Genomic DNA, 25,834 nt, shown 5'->3' on the forward strand with positions numbered 1-25,834 from the left:
GCAGTGGATGTAGAGAGCGGCTTGTTAGTCTGATTGCTAGGCAACACCTGGAAGAAAATGCAGGCTGGCCTCTTGCACTGTACCAAGTAGCAGCTCTGGCTGAGCAGCTGCAGAGGACAGGTACATGTGTGCTACCTTTTTGCCTTGAATGGGGCAACGGGCTACGAATTCTTTTTTAATGACTCTGGCAGTGGGGGACTTCCATTGTCTAAGGGCATTGTCAGTATTCTGGGCTGCCCTATCTGGCTGCAACTCAGATGGGTGTAGCAGTTTCTGTTATAAGGGCCTGGAAAGAGAGACTAATTGGCAATCAACTAGGGCAGGTTCTAGCATACTTCAGAGCTTGAGGCCATTGCTATAGCATCTGAGTGCCTCCGCATGCTCAGTATCTCAAAGCTGCATGGGCACCTAATAAAATCTGGCCCCGAGTGACTTTTCAAGGCTCAAGGTAAAGGACCTGGCTTCTCTCACCAGCCCTGACAATTGGCTCTGGAGAATCATTCTATCCTTTTAGTGGATTTTCTGGTTTTGTTTTTCTACTTATCAGTTATTAAAAGCCATGGCTGGGAATTTCATGTGGCAAAGGAAAGCATGGGATAATAAACTGATGACTTTTTTGTCAAAACAGAATAGCATGTCCACAGCTGAAGTTAAAAAGTATAAAGAAATGCAGCTCATTTAGAGCTTCCCCTGAAGACAAGATGCCTTTGTGTTTTTCAGGAGGGGGAGGCCTGAAGCTGTAACTGAGCTGTCAAGATGTGCTGATGGAAACTGAGTGGACTTGTCCTAGGGAAGGATTTCATCACAGTGTACCAGTTTGGTCTTATCAGATGCTCACAGAATCGCAGAGTAATTTAGATTGGGAGGGATGTACAGAGCTCATCTCATCAAACCCCCTGCTCAAAGCAGGTCTAATTAGTTCAGGTTGTTTAAGGCCATGCTGTTTAACAGTGCTTCTGTCAGTTCTGTTAAATATCGCTGGCAAGAACATGCACTTCTCAGTTTAAAAGTAATGACTGACTGCAGTCTTTGGTCTAAAATTCGTGGCCTGGGTTGAGTAACTGGTAGACAGTTATGTAAAACATCTTTGCTTGTAAATTCCGAAGCTGTTGTTGCGATGGGGCTGGCCAGTGGTCTTCTCTAAAGGTGTTCTTTGTATAGCCAGGGAGGCTATGTAACTATGCAAACATAAATAAAGGTAGCCTATTATTAGTGTTCTTAGGCAAGCAGTCTGTCTGACCAGCTGGGATGACTTTGCAGGGTTAGACGGAGAGAATGGTCATTACATCTTTTTACACTTTCATTCACAAAATCCTGTGCACCCCCGTTCTCAGACTTCCAGCCCACGCTTTGATAGTTTCCGTACTACTTCCCTAATATTAACCAAAAAGGTTAGTAACTGCTTTAGCTTACTGAATAACCCCGTAATACCAAGCACTTTGCAACTTGCTAATTTATTGTGAGGAAAATTGTTCCTTAATGATTCTCTCTCCTTGGCCTGTCTGTACCATTGTTCCCTGGGGGACAGGTATGTGTAAATTGATTTTGCATAATCTGACACAGGCAAGTGTATTCCCTTATTTTCCACTGTTTTCCAGGACAGTTAATTTTAATGGTTAATTAATTTGAAAACAAAAATGACCTACTTCAATTTTTATTAGGCAGATCGCAAAAAAATCTTGATTGTAAGGAAATCAAATCACGTTTTTTATATATCTCTGTTCATGCTCTGGAGTAACAACAGAAAGGTCTGTCCTAGTCTGCTCTGAAAGTTACCAGAAGTTCATTAATCTGTTGTCCAAGACCCTTCCTCTAGCACTACCTCGTGAGACCTTTGCAACCTGGTATTCTTCTAATGAATGGTCTTCATCTCCACGAAATCTTGTTGCAGAGCCCAAGATCTCAGGTAACTTTTATCTCAAATTCTAGCTGTTTGCTAAAACCTACTTCTGCTGGAACGTGTTTTTTACCTGACCCAGGTGGGTAGAGCTGGCTTTCGAACTTCCGGGCACATCAGAGAAAATTCTGTGCATCTTAGAGGGTAAACACTTCAAGGGCCATCTTTTCCCAGTGTGCTTGGCCTGGGTACTCAGGGCACCTCATTAGTAGTCTCTGTAAATACTAATGAAGAAATTAATATTAGTAACCCACTAACAATGCTGCCAACTTTTATCTCTGTGAGCAGACCACTATGCACAGCCTCAGCCTGACCATTTTGGGCAGAAATTGCTATGTGCTTCTTTGCGTTACATCCCAAACTTAACTACACTTTTTCTGTTCTAGGAGTGTGTTTTGTAGGGATGACAGGTTTTGTGATCACAATATTAAAAAAGAAAAAAAAAATTAAACCAAGGGATTCTAAGGTATTTTCTTGACTCCTGGATTGAACTGGTTTGTAATTGATTTCCAGCACTCCATTGAGTGTCGGAGTTCCTGTGAGTGTGCGTGTGTTTCTGGGTCGAGCGGGGATTTCCTTTGTGCACAACCTTTTTTGAGTTTTACTAATCTTGAAAAAGAAAATAACGGGGCTGGGGGGGGAAGGGAATGCCCAGGGAAGATATTAGTACTTGACAGGTAACTGTGTATTCAGTCAGTAAAGCCCCACGTAAGGTAGGTAACTGCAACAATGCCCTTTCTACAGGCAGCTAGGAGAAGCCAAAAAAAGCAATTGATTTGATCAAAGCAAAGGAAGAAATCAGTGTTAGAGAAATAGGAGATGCCATGCAGCAGTGCTCAGCTCTTCCCACTGTCCTAAAAATGGGCTGTCCAGACATGTGCTTCCGTAATTGCATTGAAGTGCCTGTGAATGGGCATCTTTGGGGAAAGATGGAAAAGGACTAGGTATGATTAAGTGAAATTTTCCTCTTGCTGTTTTTTTACCCTCTGTTCCTGAGGTTCTTTCTGGAAGATAAGAAGTGTTCCCATAAAAATGACTCTGAAATCTTGAGACTTCATTGGAAAGCCAAATCCTTCAAACTTTTTGGCACAAATCCAAGCCCATCAAAGACTAGAAACCAGAAGTTTGGTTTCTGGTAATTTTCCTTTTTGGTTTGGGATTTTAGATGCAAGTGCAGAATTTCTCACTAGAGAATGTCCATTTTTCCACTTTCCAGCTGGCTCTGAAGAATCACGTTTGTGCTGGGAGAAGGGAATTCCAAGGACATTGGTGGCCTTTTTCACAGAGTAAGCATTTTCCACAGGCGGGGTTATGCCAACCATTAAATGACTAACATGTAATTAGGAGGCTGGATACTTATAGTTGTCATGTCCCTGATGCCAAGGGAGTTCAGGACAGCTGTGGAGGAGTGAGCACCAAGGAAGATCAAGCTTGGCTGACCAAGCCATTTGTCTGTATTTGTTTTTGTGTTCAGCCTTTGTGCTGGCTATCTCGGGAGGCAAGTGACTTAGCATTGTGGACAGTGTGGTGCCCCTCCTGTGTGGGTTTTACAGTGAGTGTGCAGTAGAAGGTGCTGCTGCTAAGGAGAAGGCCTGCTGTAGGGATACAAGTTGGAGAGAAAGGGAGTGCTGGAAAAGGGAAATCTCACGCACTTCCTCTTCTGCTGTGGTGAAGAACAAGTCGTCTTGCCTGGGCTAGTTTATCTGCTCTGTCCATCTCTGCCTGGGGAGCTCTTTGATGCGGAGCTGATCTGAAAGTTAGAGTCTCCTTATCAACTCCATGCTTACCTTTGTTTGTTTTTATTCTGAAGTTAGCTCCCTCATTTTGCAATAACCCACAGGGTGCTGGGTGTTGCACCAGCCGTGCCTCAATGAAGGATCTTCATTCAACACCTTTCCCTTCCCGTCACACCAGTCAATGTGACTCCTGCATTTTCCAGCAGCATTCGCTACGCAGTCCAGACTTCAGTCAAGCCTTGGTTGGCGGTCAGAAAGGCTACCAGACCTACCGGGACCTACCATGGGATCTTCAAAAGTAGGTGATGTGTTTTAACTCAGCAAGTCTGATTTGGAGGTGTAATGATGGTAAAGGATACTGTCTATGGGAGAGCTTTAGGACTTCAAGGACATATATAGATCCAGAAAAGAAATCTGTTCTCTTGCCTGACCTTGGACCTCGTTGCTCTATCTCTTCCCCTTTCATCCTTTTAGATCTAGGGTACATCAATGATCTGTCTGAAATGTGCAGCCTGAAAAGGGGCGATAGATGGAGGGAAAGCTAAACAGTAAGTTGCAGGCTGAAAGTGAGGTTTTGGAGGTTGTGGTCTGGATGACAAGAATAACATATGGCTGGAGTGAGAAATGCAGAGGGAAATCCTTCCCTAGCATGGCCAGGAGCACAAAGATTTGCTTTCTGGTTAGGAAGATAATATGATGGCTTAGGCTGACACTTACCTTTCCTCCCTGTTATTGTCTTATCCTGCCTCCAGCAGTCTTTTATTGCAGCAGTGTAGAATCTAGGAAGCTCTTTTGTGTCAAAATCAAATGTGAATAACACAGTTTTGGGAAACTGTGGGTTTTGGTCAGGTCTAGTTGCAATATTATTTCCCCCAAACCCTGCAAAAGGTCCCAGTTAAATCAGTAACGGCAGCACAACTACATAAGGAGAACACTCTAGGTGTTCCTCACTCCAGTTTTGACCCTAGTACTTTTAAGGAAGAAGCTATGATTTCTAGGGAGTAATGACAAGGTGTTTTGTATCTGAAAGTATTTTGTGCAGTCAGAGATGCTGGATATCCTTAGTTTTGTTTTACTGTAAGAATATTTAAGACAGTGCTGGAAAGTTCAGAGTATTTGTACAAAAACAAGTCTCCCAGATGTGATAGTCTACTATGCTCTCTTGGGTCAGTGCAGGGATCTGGTCATAAATGTACAGCGAGCCTCCTGGAATTTGTTGGTTGTTTAACGCTCTGGCTCCTGAATTCATGTGGCAACAGGAGGTGCTCAGTCCCCCTTGAGTTTGTTTTTTTTTTGTTGTTGCCTCAGCTTTTGATGAAGCTTAAAAGTATGACCTCAGAAAAAAAATCCAAAAGAATCTGAATTTTTTTTTTCATCCATAATTTGGATAATTTGGATGAAAAAAAATTCAGCCATCCAGCCCTGATAATTTGGCTGGATGGCTGAATTTTTGTGTGTGGTTGCTAAACACTACAATATTAGTCTCCTCTCTGGCATTGCTTTGGGCAAATGGCTGTGGATGATTGCAAGATACTACTTATTTTTTCCATCCTCAGTATTTTTAAGAATTGAGGATTTTTAATAATTTCTAGACACACTGAAATAGAAACATTGTTTCTGGATTGACAAAACTTATTCTTTATGCCCACTTAAGTGTGTTTTTCATGTTGTGAGAACAATATCATTTTAGTCAATAAATGTTGACTTTGCCAGGAGAAGACTGAGTTCAGCTTTTGGTTCTGTGCTCCTTAGTGGTACCCTGCTCGATACCCAAAGATCCTCTGCCCTGTGTAATACCCATACCTCAAAAGCTATGCTGCTCTAACTGTCAGTTGAGGAAGAAATCCCTATCAGTTGTGAATACCAGTTTGTGCGTGTTACATAAAGAGGGGAAAACTGAGTAAGAGTTCTCTACCTAGCAGAATTGAAAAGCCATTCCTTTTTCTAGTTAGATATAAATCTAGTTGCCATGTCTTGTGGATATCAACAGTGGTGTAAATAATTTTAATAACAGTATGCTACATGGTAGTTAAACAACATCTGAGTCCAGTTTGGTGGCCTCCTAATTAGGAAAGGATTTAGTTGTTTAAATAGTTGGTTAGATTATTATAAAATCTAAAGTACATTAGGGGAAATCTGTGTAGGATAATTAAATATTTACACATTTGGAAAGGGATGGAGGCTGCCAGGTCTTAATCAAAGACCTTGTGTAGCCTGTTAAATGTCCAGAGTTCTTTGCTGGGCAGGGATGTAGATCTGAGTGTGGAGCTGTAAGCCTTGCTGTTTGAGCCCATCATGCTGTGCCTTAGTCTTATAAGAGCGGTGCTTCAGTATTAGCTTTATCCAGTTCCAAGATGCCTCTTCTCACAACACTTCAAGCTAAGTTGGAACGTGTGCTCCATAAAATCCTTCAGGAAGCAAAGCTGCTGGGTGGACTAGACAGTCTTGCTGGTCTTGTCCCTCCTCTGTTGTGCTGTGTCCTGCAGTCTGGGAAGCCAATGCAGTGTCCTACTCGCAACTTCCTTGTGAAGATCTTGTGCTGTGGCAGGGTGAGGTACAGAGTAGCTGGTGTTGTATGTGGTAGCCTGAAAGTGAATATGTAGGTGGAAATGCAGTGCTACTCACACCAATTTGTCATGCAGTAGGTGGGCAAAATGAGTGTAAATTACAGACTGCTGAGGTGCAGCAGGAAATGGATACCAGCACTGGTGCAAGGACACTCATGTCCCATTGGCATTAGTGGGAGTTAACCTTGATTACTGCAGGAGGCAGATGTGGTTCATGCATAGTACTGAACCCAAATCTCTTCTGCTCAGTTTGCCCCAGAGTAGATCCTGATTCCAGGAAACCCTAGTGAAATACTTTTGATTCTGGTGCACACTGCACGTGATTTGACTCGTATGGAATTGATACCATTTGTGTTTTCTTGCCACATTCACTCAGATTATGACCATTTTAGAAAAATGACCATCTGGAAAAACAGAATGAGAAAGGACCTCCTACTGAGCCTTAAAATCTAGTCGTCTTCATTAACTGAGCAAGCCCCAGTGTAAACCCAGCAGCTGCTCTAGCCTCTGCTGTTCCTGTTAGAGGGTGTTGCAGGAGTGCTTCACTTCACTAATTTTTTTTCACAGACAGTTTTATGATTGGGCATTTTGGGTCAGCATAAGCTTTTAAAATCAAGTCATTCTGCCTCCATCCCGTACTCCTTCCATGTCTCTATTTCTGGTTACACAGAGATCTTCATTCTGAACGAAGTTGAGCTAACACAAAGCTTGGGATGGCTTAATTTGACATGCTTCTGATATAAGACAATCTGAAAACTTCATGTGGTCTGTGGACAGGTTTGGTGATAACAGGGGGACAGATTTCATACAGAACTGAACATGGGAATTGCCCAGTTTCTCTGCCACTGGAGAATTGCCTGGGGTTTGAGTCTCAGGTGAACCTCTTGTCTAAGGAGCCTTCTCTAGTTTCAGCAGCATTTCTCCCATGAAGAAAGTTGTCCATGTCTGTTCAGTGAAAATACATTGCTAGATTACAGCATCTTACTGTTTATCTACCCAGCCTAGCAATTGTTTGTTATATAGAAAGTATAAAATATAGAAAACCTTATTATTCAGCCAGAAACATAAGCTTCCAAGCTACAGGAAAAGCTGGATACTTTGGGTCAGATTCTCAGTGGATATAAGCTGTCACAGATGCACACAAACTATCACGAAGGCAGAAGGGCTGGTCTGTTGTATCAGACTTGCAGAACTCTTCAGGAGTGATGTAAGTATAGTTGTTTTACAGTCACATTTCATATGCCAGTAAACATACTATTTTTTTTCTCAAAGCACCTTAAGAGAGAAGTACCTCATGTATGCTAAAATTGTGGAGAAAATTTGCCTGTCTAGGCATGCCTCTCTTATAAGATTAAAAACAAAGGACATTTAATAGCCCACAAGAGATCATCTCTAGGTGACTGTTTTGGGTTTGGCTGTTAGGCTGTCCTGTCAGCACCTTTCTTGAGCAGATACTGTCAGTGCGTGCATTCCAAATCAGAGCCTGTGTTCTCTTTCATGGTGCATGCTGACTTAGCTAGACACTGTCTCTGATATGAAGCTCACTGCAGGTAATGGAGGGGTTCCTACAGGTGTCAGTGTGCTTTCTGCCCTGGTGAGGAAGACCTTTGAGACTTTTCCTTTGAAGCAGGCGGTTTGACTCATAGAAGGCAGTTTTAATTCTGCTTCTTTGCAAGAAGTGAATCTAAATTCCAATAGGTAAAAGAAACTCTTATTTCTTTCGTAAACTAACAGTTTCAGGCTACAGTGAGGCAAGTGCGTGCGTGATTGATTTAATGCAATGTTTGTGATACATTTATTGAATGGCACCCTTAAAAACAAGTTAGGGTATTAGGTAAGATTTTTAATTTTTCTTTGAGACTGACTTTTTTTCTCCTCGATACTCCTCTGTTACTAAAAGTAACAGACATAATTAGCCACATCCTTCTTATGTCTGCCTTGTAAAATGTGTAAGGAGAGGGATCCCACTGGCTCTGTGTTTACTGGTGTGAGCTCCTTGTGGAGGAAAGGGTTCCTGGGGGGCTTCTCTGTGCTCATGATGGGGAGGAACCCAAGTAGAGAATGCAGGGCTCCAAATCACCTACCACCACTCAGGAAAGGTCTCAGTGGGTATTTCCAGGAAAACGCCAGCTGAATGTGAGTTGAAAAAGCCAAGACAGAGTTAGGAATTATTAGGAAACAAGAGAGGACAATCAAGTAAAATTGTTATGTCATTGTAGGCAATTTTATATCAGTTTTTGTTATTTCTCTTTGTAAGCAAATATTTCACTCCTCTTCCTAATCGGACAAATCTTAATCTGGGACTTGGCAGTCTTCTGCTGAGAGATGAAATCCAGTCTCTGATTGCGGTGTATTTAAGATTACTGCACAGGCATGGTTATCTGGGAAAGAGCAGAGTCTCCGGGGTGGAGGGGAGGACCACTAGGCGGCAGGCAGAAGGGACCCCCGAAAGAAAGCCCACTGAGGCCAGTGGGAGGCTTTCAGTTAGTATTTGGTTCAGGCTTAGAATCTCCATTTCTAGTCTGGAGGATTTTGGTGACCTTCTCAGCTGGAGTGTTTTTAATCCTGCTGTGCATTTCTAGGTTACGCTCCCTGTCCCTCTCTGTTGAGCAGATAGTTCCCAAGGAGTTAGCAGGGACTGCTTGACTCTTGATCTAAGGAAATAAATTCCCACTGTTGAACTTTTATCAGCTCTCTGCAGAGTATTCAAGCTCTGATGGGTCATCATGTGGACTGAAGCTGTTTCAGTTCTGGGATGGTTACTTCTCTTGTGCGTACTGAATCCCTCTAAGTATTGTCCAACTTTACACAATGGGACATGTTGTCAGATGAAATAATTGATCTTTGAGGAATGAACTGCAGGAGACAGAGCTAAGCAGCAATAAAGCTCAAAGTTAATGGGAATGGAAAAGTATCAGCCCAGCAATCTTTGTGTTTTTGTCTCTCAGGTATCTTTGAAAAACTGGATTTGAAATCTTTGTGCTGTGCTCAGTCTGCTCTTCTATTCAAATGGGGAAGTATCCAGGTGGTACAGCCTAACCAAGGACATTTAACTAAAAAATCCCTTTTGTTTTTAAAACCAGTTTGGAGTGGAGAGTAAACCTTAACAGTCATTTCATGTTGCTATTTAAAAGGAAAGGGGGAAAGTTTATTCAGGAAAAGAAGGAAAGAAAACCCATCCCAAGTCCCAAAACAGCCCCCCTATCTATCAAGTGATTTTCTAAGATGTATTGATCAAACAGCTTTTTGCCAGCTTTTTGCCAGCTTTTTGCCAGCTTTTTGCCAGCTTTTTGCCAGCTTTTTGCCAGCTTTTTGCCAGCTTTTTGCCAGCTTTTTGCCAGCTTTTTGCCAGCTTTTTGCCAGCTTTTTGCCAGCTTTTTGCCAGCTTTTTGCCAGCTTTTTGCCAGCTTTTTGCCAGCTTTTTGCCAGCTTTTTGCCAGCTTTTTGCCAGCTTTTTGCCAGCTTTTTGCCAGCTTTTTGCCAGCTTTTTGCCAGCTTTTTGCCAGCTTTTTGCCAGCTTTTTGCTTTAGAAGCTGATGCTGAGTCCCCTCTGCACCTCTTTGAAATGATGCTCTCAAACGGATTTAATGAATTAAGTGAAAGTCATGTGTGTGAGTAAAATTACATGTGTGAGTAACTGTTGTGGACTGGGGTTTCTGTTTGCTAAATAACATGGAACTTGAAAGGGAAGAAATAAAGAATAAGAGTTATAAAAAATGTTATACTATGTACAAAAGAATACTGAGAAGGTTTAAAATTATATAGTACTTTATATTTAACTGTGTCCCAGCCATGTTGCTTCTGGTCTGAAACTGCTTTTTCACTGATATGATCGGCAGTAATTTCCTCATGCTCACCTGCTGCGGTGTAGAGGTGGCATTCAGCCTTTCAAATGGGCTTCTCAAACCCAGCACTTTGGTTTGGGGCTATGCCAGGATCATTATAGCTGCAAGACCTTCTGAGTGTTTTTCTTTCTGTGCAGCTTAATCAAGACAACTGCTTTTTAAATGAGAATATCTACAAAAATGAATGTGAGTAGATTGTGTCAAGTTAAATGTGTGTTTGTTTTGTTGGCTTTTCTTGTAACTTCATCTCACTTCAAACACAGTAGAAACATTTGCAAAGCATATAAGCTATGCAAAGGACTACTGGGGGGGGGACACACACCAAACCCAAATGACAAATTAAAGCTGAACTTGCCACTGACTTTATGGTTTTGCCTACGAGCTACTATTTAGAAATATTATTCTTAATGAGGTAGACTCCTGACTACTTATACCTGCATATTTTTAATTTCTCCAGTTAAAGTTTTAAGGCAACTTCCGTATAGTAGTCTCAGAAATAACTTTGGAGCTGCTTATCTCCAAACTCTTAATAGGACTGTTTAATTCACAGATGCATTTTGAAGCAAACCAGATGAGATGAGAGGTTGGTTAATAGCTGTTTTAGAGGATAGCAGGAGTGAATGAAACACTAGCTAGGAGATCCAGGACAAGTCAGAACAGATAGGAGTGACAAATGAGTATTCCCATTTTCAGTCAAACAAATGTCATGATATTTAGCCTGAGTCAGTTATTTTCCAAGCCAAAGTAATAAGGCTGTAATTGTAAGGCTTTACAATGAAATGAGAATGAAATATCAGAACCTGCTTTGATATCTATATACAGTGCACAGTGTGCTTGCTGTCTCATTCCTGCATGCAGCTGCAGTGGTCGCTTGCAATTATTTTCAACTTATTTTTATGTATTTAAACTTACGGCTCATGAGGTATGTCTTCCAGAAGTTGGCTATATGTACTTTGTTATGAATGTGGGAACTCACTGAGATGCCTCACACCCTCAGGAGAGGACCCCTGCAGCCTGCTTTCCTGGGGGAGGTTGTACCTTAACCTGAAGGTGTGCATGTTTGCATGAGTGAGGTAGCTGGCTCTAGAATGAAGGACTCTTTGCCAAAAATTGTGGCTTCCTGTTCTGTATTTTGTAATGGCTGATAACATAACAGAAAAATGGCTTTAAGGATCTTCAGATGTCTTTGAGTTTATAGCCAAAGGTAGAATTTGCTGTAAGTAACCTTTTTCAGGCAGTTTTTTGTCTAACTATAATACTGACCTACTGAGTGTTGGCTTTCCTGGAGTGAACTTGGATTAGCACCTGTGTAATTAAGAGCATGGCAGAGAGAAGTGTCTGGTGAGGCTTCCTATCTATGTTCCCTGGTCCACTCACATGTCCTTGCCCTTCCCTGTCATTCCATCACTTCAGTAAATACTGCTTAAAGCAGTGCTTGCCTTTTGCTTTTAGATTTAGTCTGAGTAAAACAGGAAGCACAGGCTGGCCCTCTGAAATCTTTCTCTTTTTTTGTCCAGCCCTGCTTTGCAGGCTGAAATGGACTGAGCAGCTTGGATAATGTATAGATATGTACTATACAAAGCATGGGAGGCTTTTTACCAATTTTATTGCACAAAGCAGTTTGGGGAGCAAAGGTGCCAGTGTGTCTGTGATAAGTGATTTGTTTAACCAATTGAAAGCTACCTACGTTGCTGTATGAAAGTTCACCTTGCTGAAAAAAAAAACCAAACCCTCAAACCCTGTCTGTGTTCTGTGACTTCTAGCATATCCCAACATGTATTTCAAAATAGTTTTGAGGTATGGTTTCATTTTCAAGGGTGTTGGGTGAGAAGTCAATTAATACTGCTGAGAAGAATCAGCTGACATTGAGGGAGAAAACTTTAGCCTCATTTTTGGGGGGGTTTAAATAGAAAAGGATCTCTTATTAATCTTCTCCCTTTGTGCTTCTTATTTTCCCCCAGAATTCATCAGCCAGCCATCAAAATAAGACATTTTGAGCCCTGGAAAATTGCTCTAATTGTTATTGGAACAGCAGTGGCAGCAGCTATCACCATTGGTCTCCTAGTTTATTTTCTCGCATATGGTAAGTTTTACATAACATATAATTGTTCCTATGTTTAGTGCATTTCCTTTGTGCTTGTTATGCCACACAATGCTGGGAGTTTGTTTTTCATCAGTCTGTCTAAAGCTCATTTGGGGAAAAAACACTGGGTTCTCTAGAGCTCTCCTTCCTTCCTCATTTAGCATCTTTGCAGATCTCTTAAGAACATTTCCTCCTGTGCAGAGTGGTTTAGGGCTGTGGTTTCTGTTGGCTTTCACTTGCTTTCACTCCTTTCACATCTTCCTCATGATCTACTTCTGTGATGAGGTCAACACATGTGTCTTCTGGTCTCCCTTACGCGAATGACAAACAGAGCCTTCCACTTGTCTCTACTTGTGGTGTTTCTCTGTTCCCTTGCCCTGATCACCAGCAGCTGCCTGCCAGGGCTTGGTATTGAGTGGACATACAGGCCAGGAGAGAAGGTAGCTGATGAGCAAGATGCAGCTTGTGATCCTGCATGAGCCCAAAGTGCTGTTGGTTGGCCACAAATGTAACTGTTGGGGAAACTGGGCTTTTTGTCACTACTTGGCTTAGATCACCTAACTCAACTGAGTTCTCGCTCCTGGGCTCCTAGCTTTTGGAAGCTGTATTTGAATTGGCTGGATACAGGTGAAGGCTCATCCACTCCCTAATTGTCTGGATATCAGTCAGCCCCAGGTGTTTCTCTAAAGTTCATTTGTCTTGGTGCTTTGAGCATTGCCTGTTCCTCTTCTTTCCCTTACAGATCAGAAGCTGTTCTATTACAGTGGCAACGTAAAAATCACCAACATCCGGTACAATAATGAATTGTCCAGACAGTCCTCAGGAAGGTTTAGAGACCTGAGTGAGAGGGTTGAGAGGCTGGTAAGTCTGAACCGTTGTGCCTTTCCATTATTAAGGACTGTGTGATAATACAAGAGCCATTAATGTGAACAGCACGCTCTTAGACCACAGGTGTCTGGTGTACCCTGGGCCCCCATGGTTAGCAGACCTGGGAAATGGATAGTCATGATCATACCTGGCAGACCAGGCACTTGCCAGGCTGCTGTTCTAGCACATCACCTTTCTTTGTCCCTGCAGTGGTGAAATAGACATGGACAATAATCTCACCTTCCTCCTATTATCACTAATGATTTGTGTGCATCTTCTCTTTCCCTGCCCTGAGCCTGGCTTTGTGATTTATGCCCCACTGTCTCTAAGGAAAGCATGCTTTTACACCCTCTTCTTTACAGGATGGGGAACTCTACCTGTCAGGCTGTTGATGTGTGTTAAGAAAACAATACACAACCCTTTTCCTGTGCCTTTGGTATGTTTTGTTGGGAAACCCTCCTACAAATAGCAGAGGCTGCTGAGTGGCTCTCAGTCACACAGTAGCTATGGAAATAGACACACTGCAATTTCCTTTCTTGTTTTCTCTGAGACACTTCCCCACAGATGATAATTACAGAGTTTAGCTCTCTACAGCAATAAGCATGTGATTGTGCTTGTATCTTTTTGTGTTTCATTCATCAGAGTCCGATGTGTATCTCTTACCTCCTGTTTAGCAACCTTGCAGAGATACTCAGTTAATAGGACAATCAATGCTTTGCTCCCCACTGTCGTTTAATTTAGGGCCATGCCACTTGTCCACAACAAAACGTGAGCTGTGGTGAACATTGTTCTGGAGAAGTAGGGTGCTATATAGGGATTTGGCAGTCCTAGGATCTCTTCCTGGCTCGACTGCTGAGGGCCTTGGAGATCTTAGTCAAGTTGTCCTCTTTTCTGTACTTGTTTCCTTTCTGCCCTCTTTGCCTACTGGGGACTGTACCATATTTCCCAAGATCTGCTCCCAGTGCATATCTGTGTGTATAAAGTCTTACAGAAGCTGCATTTACTTACGAGGTACCACTTTACAACTATTACCTAGTAATTGCAGGCTTTTAACCTTGTGGTATAGGACCTTGGAGAGGGAATGTTCTCCCTGACCAAGAAGACATTGTGTACTGCTGAGGCAGGAGGAAAGCAAGGGCTGGGGAGAAGTCTGAGGAATAATGCTTCATTGAGTGCACTTGTATTCCTTTCTCCCACTCCATTTCCTCTTCACTTTTTAAAAATGTGTCTCCTTTGGCAAAGAAACACTTATTTTAGCTAAGAAGTTCTTTCAGACAGTGTCCAATGCAGTCAGATTTCCTCTGAACACGGCTATTAATTTAGATGCTTGAATGGAAGCTAATGCTTTAGAAACCCCGTCTCCGCTATGGGTGTTGAGCACTTCTGACAGTAGTGATGGTAAATACCAGTGTGGGTTGACCAGTGAAAACTATTATTTCAGAGCATGTTAATTGTACATAAGTAACACCATAACAAAAATACAGAGAACTGTTGCCTTTCCTTCATTCCTGTGACTTTTTGTAAGAGCTGTCTTTAATTCAGCCATTAACTTCTACCGACTTCTCTCAAATTTGGTGACTTCTTTGCTGTAATTTTAGGTCAGCTGATATAAATGGTCCCTGCCATAAACTTTGACTTTTTGTGGTTTTAGCTCCAGGTGTTCCATCTAACAAGGATGTATGAGATTGAGAATTGTCCATAAACTTATTTAAAGTGACTCCATACACTAATGAATAACAGTATGTTCCTTGTAAGTGTGATTCTCTACAAGCAAAACTCAGCTTGTGGTGATAAAAATCACAGCAATCTTTCCAGAGACAGAAATATCCTCTTGACTTCTTGACAGACAGCTGTCTCAGAACATCTGCATTTTTATTTTCAGGGTTTTCACACCATCTCTTTAATAGATGAGGAGAGACTTGATTTTTTTTTTTTAATCACGTTTCCTGATTTGTTTGGATTTACCAAAATCCTCTGCAGTGTTTCCCCAGCTGGTGTCAGGGTTTTGGATGTCAAAGCCTTCCCATCGTCATAGTAGTAAGGACACCTTAAGCTCATGTTGTGAAACAGTGAGTCAATGCAGATAAATGCAATGTCTTTCACAATACTTGGTGCAAAGTGAACAGAAGTGAATCATCTCTGATAATCAGAAGCATTCAAATTACCTGAGTTAGTGCAACTCCCTGCCAAGTGCTCCCTTCTCTGATCCCTCCCTGGTGAAGCCTCATTTGTTTGTCCCCGGAACAACCCTGAAAGGAGCTCTTTTCAGAGTTCATGTTTCACCAGGAAAAATGTTTTTGCTCCCATAGGGAAGTCATCCCATGCCTTCCTTGGGACTGGCAGCAAACGTGCTGATGTTTGCTTTGGTTTCCAGAGTTGAGTAGTAACACCCGTGGTGTGAATGACATTCCCGACTCTCTTATCTCATTGAAGGTGGGAAGGAATGCAGCGAGATCATGCCAGAGAGCTGATGAAGCTGGTGCACCAGTCAACATCTCAGGGCTGACTGGAAAGTCTGGAAAATTTCTTGTGGGGTGGAGCTGGGGGGACTGAGGAACAGATGATGAAAGATCTTTGCTCCTTGTCTGGCTTCCTGCAAGTGGCTGCAAGGGTTCCCTTTGTGCTCTCTTGAAAAAGCAGACCTGACTGAATGCCACTGTGGAAAGAGGTGTTCCAGCTCACCAGAGCCTCCTTGTTTTTCTAGCTGGACCAGTCGTTCTTCCCTTGCCAAGCTAAAATGCACTGGTCCCCTCTTGCACTGGATAAAAAGGGCACAGTCACAACCTTAATGGCTTTTTCCCCAAGGAGCCTCTATTTTACAGCGGGTTCACTTAATGCTTGGCTGATCTGCACAACTTTTACCCAGTGGTTTTCTCCAACTCCTGCACCAGACTTGGATTTTTTTTTTCTTCTCCCACAAAATGTATTAATTCTTTCGGATTTCCCAATAATGCCTTGGAGGCCCTAACTACCCTCTTACTAACAGCATCCTGGGGGAGATTTCCAAGGCCCTGCTCTAAGGGCCCTAATCTTCCTGCGTGCAGGGAGAAGGGTGGGAGGGGTTTTGTGTCCAGTTTGGAAAGTCATCTTTGACCCCAAGGGAAGGAGGTGTGCATTCAGAAGAGCTTCAAATGAGTACCTCATCAAGCCCATCTTAATGAGAATTGTCTCAGTTGAAGTCTGGCAAGTGTCTAGCTGTGAGAGAGTAGTGGATACCAAGCAGCCACAGCATGTGACCCCTTCAGTACATGGCTGGTTGCTCAATAAAAAATGGACACCAGCCTTTACACCCTGCTCACCAGTGACTTGCAAATGTACCTGTCTGCTCTTTTTACCACTACAATAACTTTCTGATACTTTCTCCTAGATGTTGTGGGCTCTCCCTTCTTCGAGGACAGCCTATACCACCCTTCTCCTTTCCCAGGCACCTAGTATCTCCCTGTCTCTTTCTCCTCTGGCCAGAGCTGTTCCCAGCCGTGCTGTCGGGCTGCTTCTCCCTGTGTCCGTGTGTCTTTGTGGACTCTCGTGTTAGATACTGTACCCTCCCCTGCTTCTGGGGCTATGGCCTGTCCATTATCCCCTACTCTCTCCTGCTCCCATGTGATGGTAAGCCAGGCTGTGGGTTGGGTGGATGGATGCTCCTCAGGTATGAGTGTAGCGTGGCTCCCTCCTTGGCTAATTGGGTGGCTGGGGGAGAGGCGAGGTGTTTGTTTTCTCTCCGTGAGTGCCTTGAGCCATGGAATGGACTGGCATGGATTTCCCCTGTCATCTCATCATCTGCAAGGCACCTGGGCTCTCCCCCATCCTTCCACCATCTGAAACCAACATAGAACTAACTGGATGGATGGTTGGGGATTGTATTAAGAGGATACCTGGGTACTTCCCCTGGGAAACTACTGCCTATCCCAATATTTCTATTGAAGTAGTGGAATTTCATCAAGTAATTCTTGCCTCAGGACTCAGTATCGTGTGTCAGGACATCTCTTTTAGAAACAGACATCTTGCTTCAGTGACTTCAAGTGATAAGAGAATCTTCTGTGTCCTTAAGTACAGATGTTGGGGAAAGATTTTAATGAATACAGTTCTTTAAGTTTCTCCTGTTTAATAGAATTGAATTCATGTGGGTTTAATTTAGAAATAGTGTCTCCACTGGGTATTGCAGAGGCGCTTGCGATACCACAGGAAAATGCTGCAGAATAGTTCTGATGGCTGTGCCTGTTCTCGGTCAGTTTAAGGACTCACTGATGAGTCCCTGTACTGGAGCTGGTAAGGAAGGAGGCAGTTTTCTCCCTTGGGAGATGATGATTTTAGAGGTTGTTAGCATATTTATCTCACTATGAGGAGGGAGAAGCAGAGGGGCAGGCAGGTGCCATGTACCTCCCTCCCCACACACACACCTCCTGTTCTTTGTGCTGCTAACGTGAGTGAGGATCCCAAGGGCTGTCAAGTGCAGCATTTGGTACTCAGTAGTTCTCTGCAGCTCTGCACGGTCCCTGCCACTTTGTGGCTCACAAACAGGGCTTGTTAGCTGAATCCAATGCCTCTGCTTAGCTGCCCTCTGGGCCGCTACTGCGAAGGACACCAGTGGGGTGCAACAGGAGCTCACTTTGTCCTTCAGTGGTCCAGATTCTCAGCTGCTTCAGCACAATTCAATTACGACCAAAGCACCCCGCAGTTTCCCAGCCCCCCCGGGGCACTGATGTCTCCTCTGGGCAGACAGGGGACTGAGTTGGAGAGTTGAAAGGCCAAATCCATAAAGCCACTTCAGCACCTGAGAAGAGATTGCCAGAGATAGGAAAGAATTTTTCAAATGCCTATGGGTAATCAGGAAAGGACCTACCTAGTTCCTTTGGCACACTCAGGTTTTATTCACCCTCATCACAGTACTTGAGTTTCTTTGTGTTTGTCCTCTCTTAACTCCCATGTAGACACTTATGCTTCCACAGAAAGCAGAGCTTTAACATCTAAACCTTGTTCGGTGGATGGGTTAGCCTTCAACAGGATGCTTGTAACTGAAAGACTCTCTGCTTTATACCCAGTGATAAGCTTGCAGTCATCCTGGTATCAGGAAGCATCTTGTATCATTTGAGTTGTGGATAGCTTACTGTCACATCTGCAGGGCCAAAGCTTGAAGTACTGGCTAAGGTTTCCATCTGAGCTGAACTCAAAGGAAGCCTAACTGAAAAGACCAGCAGCAGTGAGTGAGTGGATGACATCACCATTTTATGACACTTGGCCTCTTTAGGGTCAGATGTGACTAAAGTCTTCCTGGGGAGCAGAAGCGTGTGTGTGTGTGTACTTGGGAGAGAGAGGGAGGTGAAATACAAATCACTTCAGAGCCCAGAGCTAGCTGCAAAGCTGGCTGAAACTGTACACAAGGTGTGTTTGCATACCTTCATGTGGGTGTTAAGGTAGAGCTCAGAAGCGTGTGGCTTGCTCGATCAGTGCCTTATGGTCCTTGAGTCTGGAGGTTAATTCAGTAGGAGCAGATCCCCAAGGCAGCAGGTTTTTGAAACACTCCTAAAGACTATTTACTCTGGGAGACCAGACTGTGAGGACTACTTTAGAGGTGATAACTGAATGGGCCCCCAAAAAAGGAAATGTGCTGAAGTTCAAGGGAGTATAACGTGACTTTTTTACAGCAAGTTGAAAAGTACAAGTATCTACAAGTATCATGTAGCTTCATTTGCTGTATGTGTGCTGTTCCCCCCCACCCCCCATAAAACACTTCTTTTCCCCTCTCAGACCCTGAAACAAAAGAAGATTGAAGATAAATTGGACAGATCACAGAAAGAGAAATTATGGTAGCTGCAGCAGCCAAATCTTTCCAAGGACTTTTCAGAGGCTTGCAGCACCCAGACCAAACTAAGCAAGAATGTTCCTGGTTGTAATAAGTTTCAAAAAGAGATTTGGTAGTGTTTTCAGATACAGATCCTAAAATTTAAAACCTTAGTCCTTATTTAAACCCAAGCATTCCTAGGCTCTGTATGTGCTTCCTTGAGTACTTGCTTATTACCAATATGAGGTGAAAAGAATGGAACCTTTACTGAAAATTTCTCTTGTTCTTCACTGAAGGCAATTTTATTTAGAAGTACGTTTATAGTACAAAAGCCAGAAAAATGAGGCTTTTTAAATGAAGCTTTTTAGAGACTTTTTAATAATACTCTCCCTTTTTTCTTATTCTGCAAAATAATGTTGTAAAATGAAAAAAAAATCTTTTGTCTATGTAAAAAAGATCTTTAAGAAGCATTTTGAGAAAAAAATTCCTAAAATAAATTTAAAGCATTTGACAACTTCTGCTTTAAAAGCTTTATTTTAAGGGAATGGTTCTCACAAATAGGAAGCATTGTCCTTGGACTAGCATGGTACAATAAGGGTGCCCTCTATGGGTAACTGGGGCTAGAAACAAAGCAGAAAGCGTCTTTCCACGGTAATTCAGCCAACTGGGAAACATGGCAATGTAACAGTGGCCCAGATGACAGTGTGGAGACTTGTTTGTTTAGCTCTGGAATTAGACGTTGACAGCACACTCGACTGTCAGTATGTATATATACAGGTGTGGCCTTAAAGATATAGGTGAAATGCTGTACACTGAGAGAGGAAATAACTCACAGAAAGCACTTGCATATCACTTGTGATACTTTTTTCAGAAATTCCTGTTGAAATCAAAAGAAGAAAAAGACCACTGGCATAGGCATATACTGCATTGATTTAAAAACTGAGATGCTTTCTTGCTTTAACTTTTGTTTCCAGTTTTTCCTGTTTCCACAGGTCATAGTAGCACAGGGAACTAAAAAAAATATTGAGGAAAATATGAAGTACTTTTAAATGCTAGCTTGAGTTCATGCAGTATAGTGCATGAAGCTGTAGCTTAGTGGTTTTCCTTACCTGTAAGATCTCAAACTGTCAGTGTGCTCTACCTAAATAGCATGAATTTCCAGGATGAAATGGTTAGTTATCAGCAATGTGCCTAATATCCAACTTTTTCTCTAACTTAAATTCAACAATCTTTCAACTTCATTGATTCTTTGGCTTATTAATACAATGTAATTTTCTCATGTAATAGGCATACAAGCTGATTTTTCTTTTTCAGGTTTTTCTTGGGTCATCAAGGCAGAAGGTCTAATAAGCATGTACAAAGCTGGAAAAATCATAAGATGCCCCCCCCCCCCCCCCATAAGTAACTCTAATTCAGATCCAGTGTGTGGCAAGAAAAGCTATAAAATGTGCACAGGAAAAATGGATGTGAACCTGAGCTGGAAAAAGGAATTCAAAATTAAATAAAGGGCAGTTACAGGTAGTGTGTGTGATTAAGGGTAGAATCTTATCTTAATTATAGACCTGCAGTCCAGAATTACTGCATTGTTTACAGGTAATTAAATCAATGAAGTGATTCAAGATGTGAACTAGTGTCACTGAGATAAAAATCTGGCCGGTCAAGACAGTGGTTGTTTAGAACATGGTGTTATCAAAAGAGAGAATCCAAATTCAGTATTGAACTTGTGTGGCTGATGGTATTTGGGCACTTGTAACCTGAATACATCACTGTTGATCTTCCTTAGATTTCATAAAACTATTATTTTCCAAAGAGCTATTCGCTCCTGTATTTCAGCTCCTTATCTCTAAGTATTGCTTAAAAAGCCAGAGGGCACAGAGTCATTTTCCTGGGAAAAGCATACTTTTTTTTGGGGGGTGGGAAGCCACACAAAAGCCCTTCTCTGGATGGGCCCAGATGGTTTTCTCTCCAAACTTGATTTTCTCTCTGAAAGTTGGAAAATCTCCTCCCTAAGTGGACAAAATTTCAATGGCAGTGTGAAAGTTTTAGGAAGCTAATTATGGACAATTGAAAGCAGGGAGTAGGAATGGGAATACTTAGGTGACCTTAATTCTATCTGTCACTATTACATGGCTGTAATAAAACTCTGATGCCATTACATGCCTTTGAAATTGGTTGCACTAGGCATAAGCATAGTACTTTAAATCCTGGCATTATCCCATGTATTAGTCCTCTTAATTTCTTTTATCCAAAAGACCAATCTTTTTAGGAACTACTGTACAAGGTCAGTTATTTCTCTTTTGCAGCTGACACCTCCAAGAACCATACAGCTAAGCTCCTTATTTTAGTGCGAAGTCAGATAGTGCTTACTCACCTCCCAGCTTTAGCAGTCCAGTTAGTTTAAACTCTGTGAAGAGTTTGTGATACCGTTTGTGATACTATTTGCAGATGTACCGGATCACACTGCTCTTGCCTGGTGTGACACATGCTGTCTTTGTGTATGTGTGGTTTCTGATGGGAAAGTTTCTGATCTACTGGTTTGCTGGAGGGCCACAGATCATTACACTCGCTCTCCTTCAGGTCCATTTTCTTCACCTTGGTCAAGCACTGTGTCTGTAGGGCTGTCGCTGCTGCGAGTAATTGGTCTCTCTGTTTCTAAGGGGAGTGTGATGTCCACATCCTGGCTTGAGACAGTGCCAGGTTCAGCTTTTGCTGTCCCTGTCTGTCTTTCTCCTCCTGCCCTCTCTCCCTCTAATATTTGGTAGGGTTCCCAACTGACACCTCCATTGAAACCTGGGCAGGAGGTGTCGGGTTCTCAAGGGAGCTGCTACTGGATTTGCATTATGGTCAGCTCTGGAAGTCTCAGCAGGTTGAGCTGTAAATTGGATGCAAATTGGCCAGCAAGTCGGGTGCTAGGTACGGAATTAACACAACTGATTAGTAGTAATTTGTATTGTATGATTGCCACAAAACTGCAGAGAGTCACTGAACCAGTGGTATGTTCTAATTAATATTTATGGTCAAAAAGCTTTAAAAATCACTAATAATAGGCTTTACATCCTAAAGAGCTAGTGAGGCAAGAGGAAGAATGTAGCATGAACATAGCTATTGAAGGACTAAATCGGCAGCAGACAAAAGAGCAATCGTATTGAGCAACAAGAGGATTTGTGCTCCGAAACCTACTGAATGCTTTTGAACATCCCACGCAAGTAATTCAGTGGGTTCAGCAAATATTCCAGAGGAAAGTTCTGTCAAACTAGATTTAAGATAACCTCTTTGATAAATCCTGTTACCCTGCATGCAGTGGCAGAGCAACGTGTGGTGCGAGAAATCAAGGGCTGACACAGCCAACCTTGCTGGGTCTCTTCCATACCCAGCTACACATCTGGGCAAGCCCAGCTCATGTCAGCTCCATCCTACACTGGAGTGATGGGATCCCTGTTGCATGTGACTACCTGCAGAGCTTGGGGGTTTCTTTGGGTCCCAGGGAGGCAGGGCATATTGGGTGAGTCTGAAATCATGAAGATTTTAGTAGGTTGCTCACAGGCCTCAGTGGGTTGGCCATGGTGCAACACGAGAAAAAGAGGATAATGATGAGGTCCAGAGTTATTCAAGATAAGATAGGAAAACAAGTCTTGTTCATCAAAGTGTAAAGCAACTTCTGGCTGCAAGGAACAAGGAAGAATTTCCTTTGTGGCTGGGTTTGTACAGGCAGGAATGTTTTGCCCTCTTATTGCATCTTTGGTACTAGCCACTATTAGTTACTGTATTGGCATAGATGGACCAGTGTTCAGGAGTGAAGTCCAGTTTGTCTTAGAAAATTATACTGCATGGAGAGAAGTTTTGTAAAAAGGATAGAGGATATGAAGTTAAACTGAGGAAACACCACAAGGCATTAAGCTAAACTAGTCAGCAAACATTAACTTAAAGAAAATCTTGTTTGGACGAATGCGAAAATAAAGGCTGTCAGGAAAATGCTGCTCACTTGAAAGGAGCAGGACTTGGCACTTGGTTAAGAATGCTTATAGACCTTGCCTGCAGCAGCAACTGTCACCATTGAGCAGTTGCTAGACAAGGGCCAGGAAAACAGGTGAGATGCACTTAATCAGTGGTGAATTTAAGGGATCTGGTCATGACAGTGTCACTTTTGAGTGGCTGTAATCAAAGCAAAATGCTTAAAATGAGTGTAGATGCTTCTTCCAGGCAGGACCAGGTCCCACCTAGTTACCGGAAAAAGTTCTAGTTGCTTTTGCTTCCAGGGTTGTGACTCAAACTGAAATGAAAGCTATAAGCAGGCTGGAGAGAAATGTTTGCTGTTTGATATGGGTGTGAAAGGCTTTACCAGAATATGAACAGTAAAAACATGAGACAGAACATTAATCTTTGAAAGTTATTGTCTGAACGCATCTTGCTACATCTTTTCCTCTTACATAAACTCTGTGTGAATATAAAGATTACTGTTAGTAATTCAGGTTACCAAAATCATCATTGAAGGAAGAGGAGATTTGGGACAGATTCATGGCTGTCAAACGAATTCATCAGCAGGTGAGAGATAGGGGCCACAGTGCAGAGGTTTGACTAGCATGTCTTTCCTGATAAGATACAGCAGATTACAAAAGTAAAAATACCAGGTCAAGTTTGAAGGTGTTAAAGGCCCTGCAAGGACCACTGGAAACAAAACCACTCTCCAGTTGTTTCTTTATCTATTCGTGATATAGTACTAAGGCAACTCTTAAGGAGGGGAAAGTTAATGACAGCATGTAACAGGAAGAGAAAAGTGGCTACTTTCTCATTCAGATATGAAATTGTGAAAGAGAATGGAAGTAACACAAATCCAGTAATTTTGGTATCATTTTAAATCATATACTTACTGTTCTCTCCATAAAAATAACTAACATCCCTTTTGGATTGAATTTTCTGAAAACAATGTCTGTTGCTGATCATTCAGTTGCATTTGGACTCAGATTCTTTTTGTAAAAAGCACTGTGTGTAATTTGTTTTGTCAGATGCCACTGGAAATCTGTCTTTGCTGCAGCACGTGGTGCTCCTGATCAGACTGTATAGAACACCTAGGAAGGTGGTCCAGGGTGAGGAGAAAAGGAGAAAGCTGAACACGTTGGGAGTACAAAAACCACAATCATGTGAGCTGCTCAGGCTGTAGCAAAGATACACAAGAGAATGGGTGACAGAAGTAAGGATCCCTGTATCTGCTGCAGAAATGCAGGCTGAAAGTGTAGCAAAAACACTTGCAGTCTCTGAGATGAGACAGTACAGATAGCTTGAAGACACCATTGCCAGGGGGAGATAAAGGATTCAGGAATGTCATATTGAATTAACCCTCCCTTACATGGGATTGTGAATTCTTGCCCTCTTCAGTCCCAAGCTTAAAGTCAGCCTTCTTTTGCTTTACTCTTTAGCAATGTAGAAGCTTGAGGTGTACCTCAGCCCAGCTCAAGGGCTTTGTTTGGAAAGCACTCTGCAAAGAAGTCCCTGTCCCAAAGATCTCAAAAGTTCTCAGAGGCAGTGCAGCCAAAGATAGCACATGCCATTACGTGCCACAAAGCTGGCAGTGCTGCTTAACTACATGCTTCTGCTTATACAATCATCAGTGAAGCAGTTAATGCTGTGACAGATATGATAAGCAAATGTTGTCATTTAAAAAAAACAAAACACAACTTTTTGTCTGAGGGCATATACTTCCAATAACCAAGGTGGGGGGGTGGTGGTGGAACAGGCTGCAGAGTTATAGGAAACAAAACACTTTATTCTTGATTTCTAACTGTATGCCTCATAAAATGCAGTGGTAGCAGCTGGCAATCTTCAAAGTGATGGGATAAAGCACATTCTGCGTATATACAGTAGCTTGTTGCAATTGACATATTTTTTCCATAGAATTTTGTCTGTTCCAAATGCCTAAGTAATTCCAGATAACTGCCAGTAACAGCAAGATAAAAGATCAGCTCAATGCCTGACCATTAAGAACTTTCTTTTTTTTTTTCCTTATTAATGTATGGTTAAAATCACTTTGAAAACTGCACACTTTATTTTATCTTGAAATTATTCTGCTCCAGTATCACTGTGTAATGGCATGAGGCTTCATCTTATGACAGCCACGGCTGGAAAGAAGGGCTTTGTGTTCTTTGGGAGGAATCACCCCCCAGATTTGACACTTACATGATTGTTTCTGTATCTGAAAGATTTCAACATACTAGAAGTTTGAGAACCATTACTTTTCTCTTTCCTTTGGAAGACAAAAAATCTGGAGACTTGGCTAAATCAGACAACCTTTATGGGCTTAAAAACTATGAAACAGACAACTTGCATGATTTTGTAAAGCATTTCTACATAGTTTTTCCTGTAATGCATTTGATGTTTACAGGATACATTCGATTTACTGGGTCTTCCTGATAGGAGGAACTGCGTAACTCACTAGTGACTTTGCTATTTCTTAATACTTCAGTGATCCTGAGCCATTCCTGGCAGAATTTCATGCCATGTTACATCACACCGTGCTGTCTCAGACTGATCACGCAGTCTTCAGACAACATTCAGCCTAAAGCAGGATGCGGTAAACCAGGCACCAGCAAAGATGTCATTTGGGGATTGATTCCTTATGAGTCCTAGATTTCCAATTTCTGATGAGAATTGCTTGACAATTCCCCTAGCATGTGGCAAATCACAAGGGTGTTTGAGGGGTATAATTTGAGATAGCTGGTAGTTTTGCTATAAATTTCTATAGGACCAAGGTTAAGTGCTGTATCAGAAAGGACCCCTACAAGAGAGGCTCAGTGCAGTGCAGAGCACAGCATGCTGTATCCTTTCTGTAGGCCATCTTTAGCAGGCTGTGCTTTGGGAGATTGCAGCAGTGTGTTTCAAGGATGTTTATAAATATCCCTCATTATGCCTGGGAGTGGATAGGAGAGCACTATAGTGGCATGCTGATGTAGTCATAGGATATTTAGAAAAACAAGTTAATTTTTTATGATGTGCCTTAGGCCAAATGGGAAATGGTTAGGAAAAGTCTGTGGCAAATGTTATCTAGAGGCTGGACTGGATTATGTTT

The 25,834-nt window shown here is 42.3% G+C and overlaps 1 protein-coding gene across 1 annotated transcript in view; it reads left to right on the forward strand.

Annotated features, from left to right (window-relative positions):
- The first annotated feature begins 3,767 nt into the window (after positions 1 to 3,767).
- The window catches only part of LOC140652059 (transmembrane protease serine 11E-like), a 42,678-nt gene continuing 20,611 nt past the window's right edge, over positions 3,768 to 25,834 (forward strand). Inside the window, exons 1-3 of the mRNA XM_072862342.1 lie at positions 3,768 to 3,931; positions 12,007 to 12,128; positions 12,871 to 12,989. Of these exons, the coding sequence (XP_072718443.1) occupies positions 3,768 to 3,931; positions 12,007 to 12,128; positions 12,871 to 12,989 (405 nt within the window). The remainder of the gene's footprint in view (positions 3,932 to 12,006; positions 12,129 to 12,870; positions 12,990 to 25,834) is intronic.

The sequence above is a fragment of the Ciconia boyciana genome, chromosome 5, assembly GCF_034638445.1.
Source record: "Ciconia boyciana chromosome 5, ASM3463844v1, whole genome shotgun sequence".
In the NCBI taxonomy this organism is placed as follows: Eukaryota; Metazoa; Chordata; class Aves; order Ciconiiformes; family Ciconiidae; genus Ciconia; species Ciconia boyciana.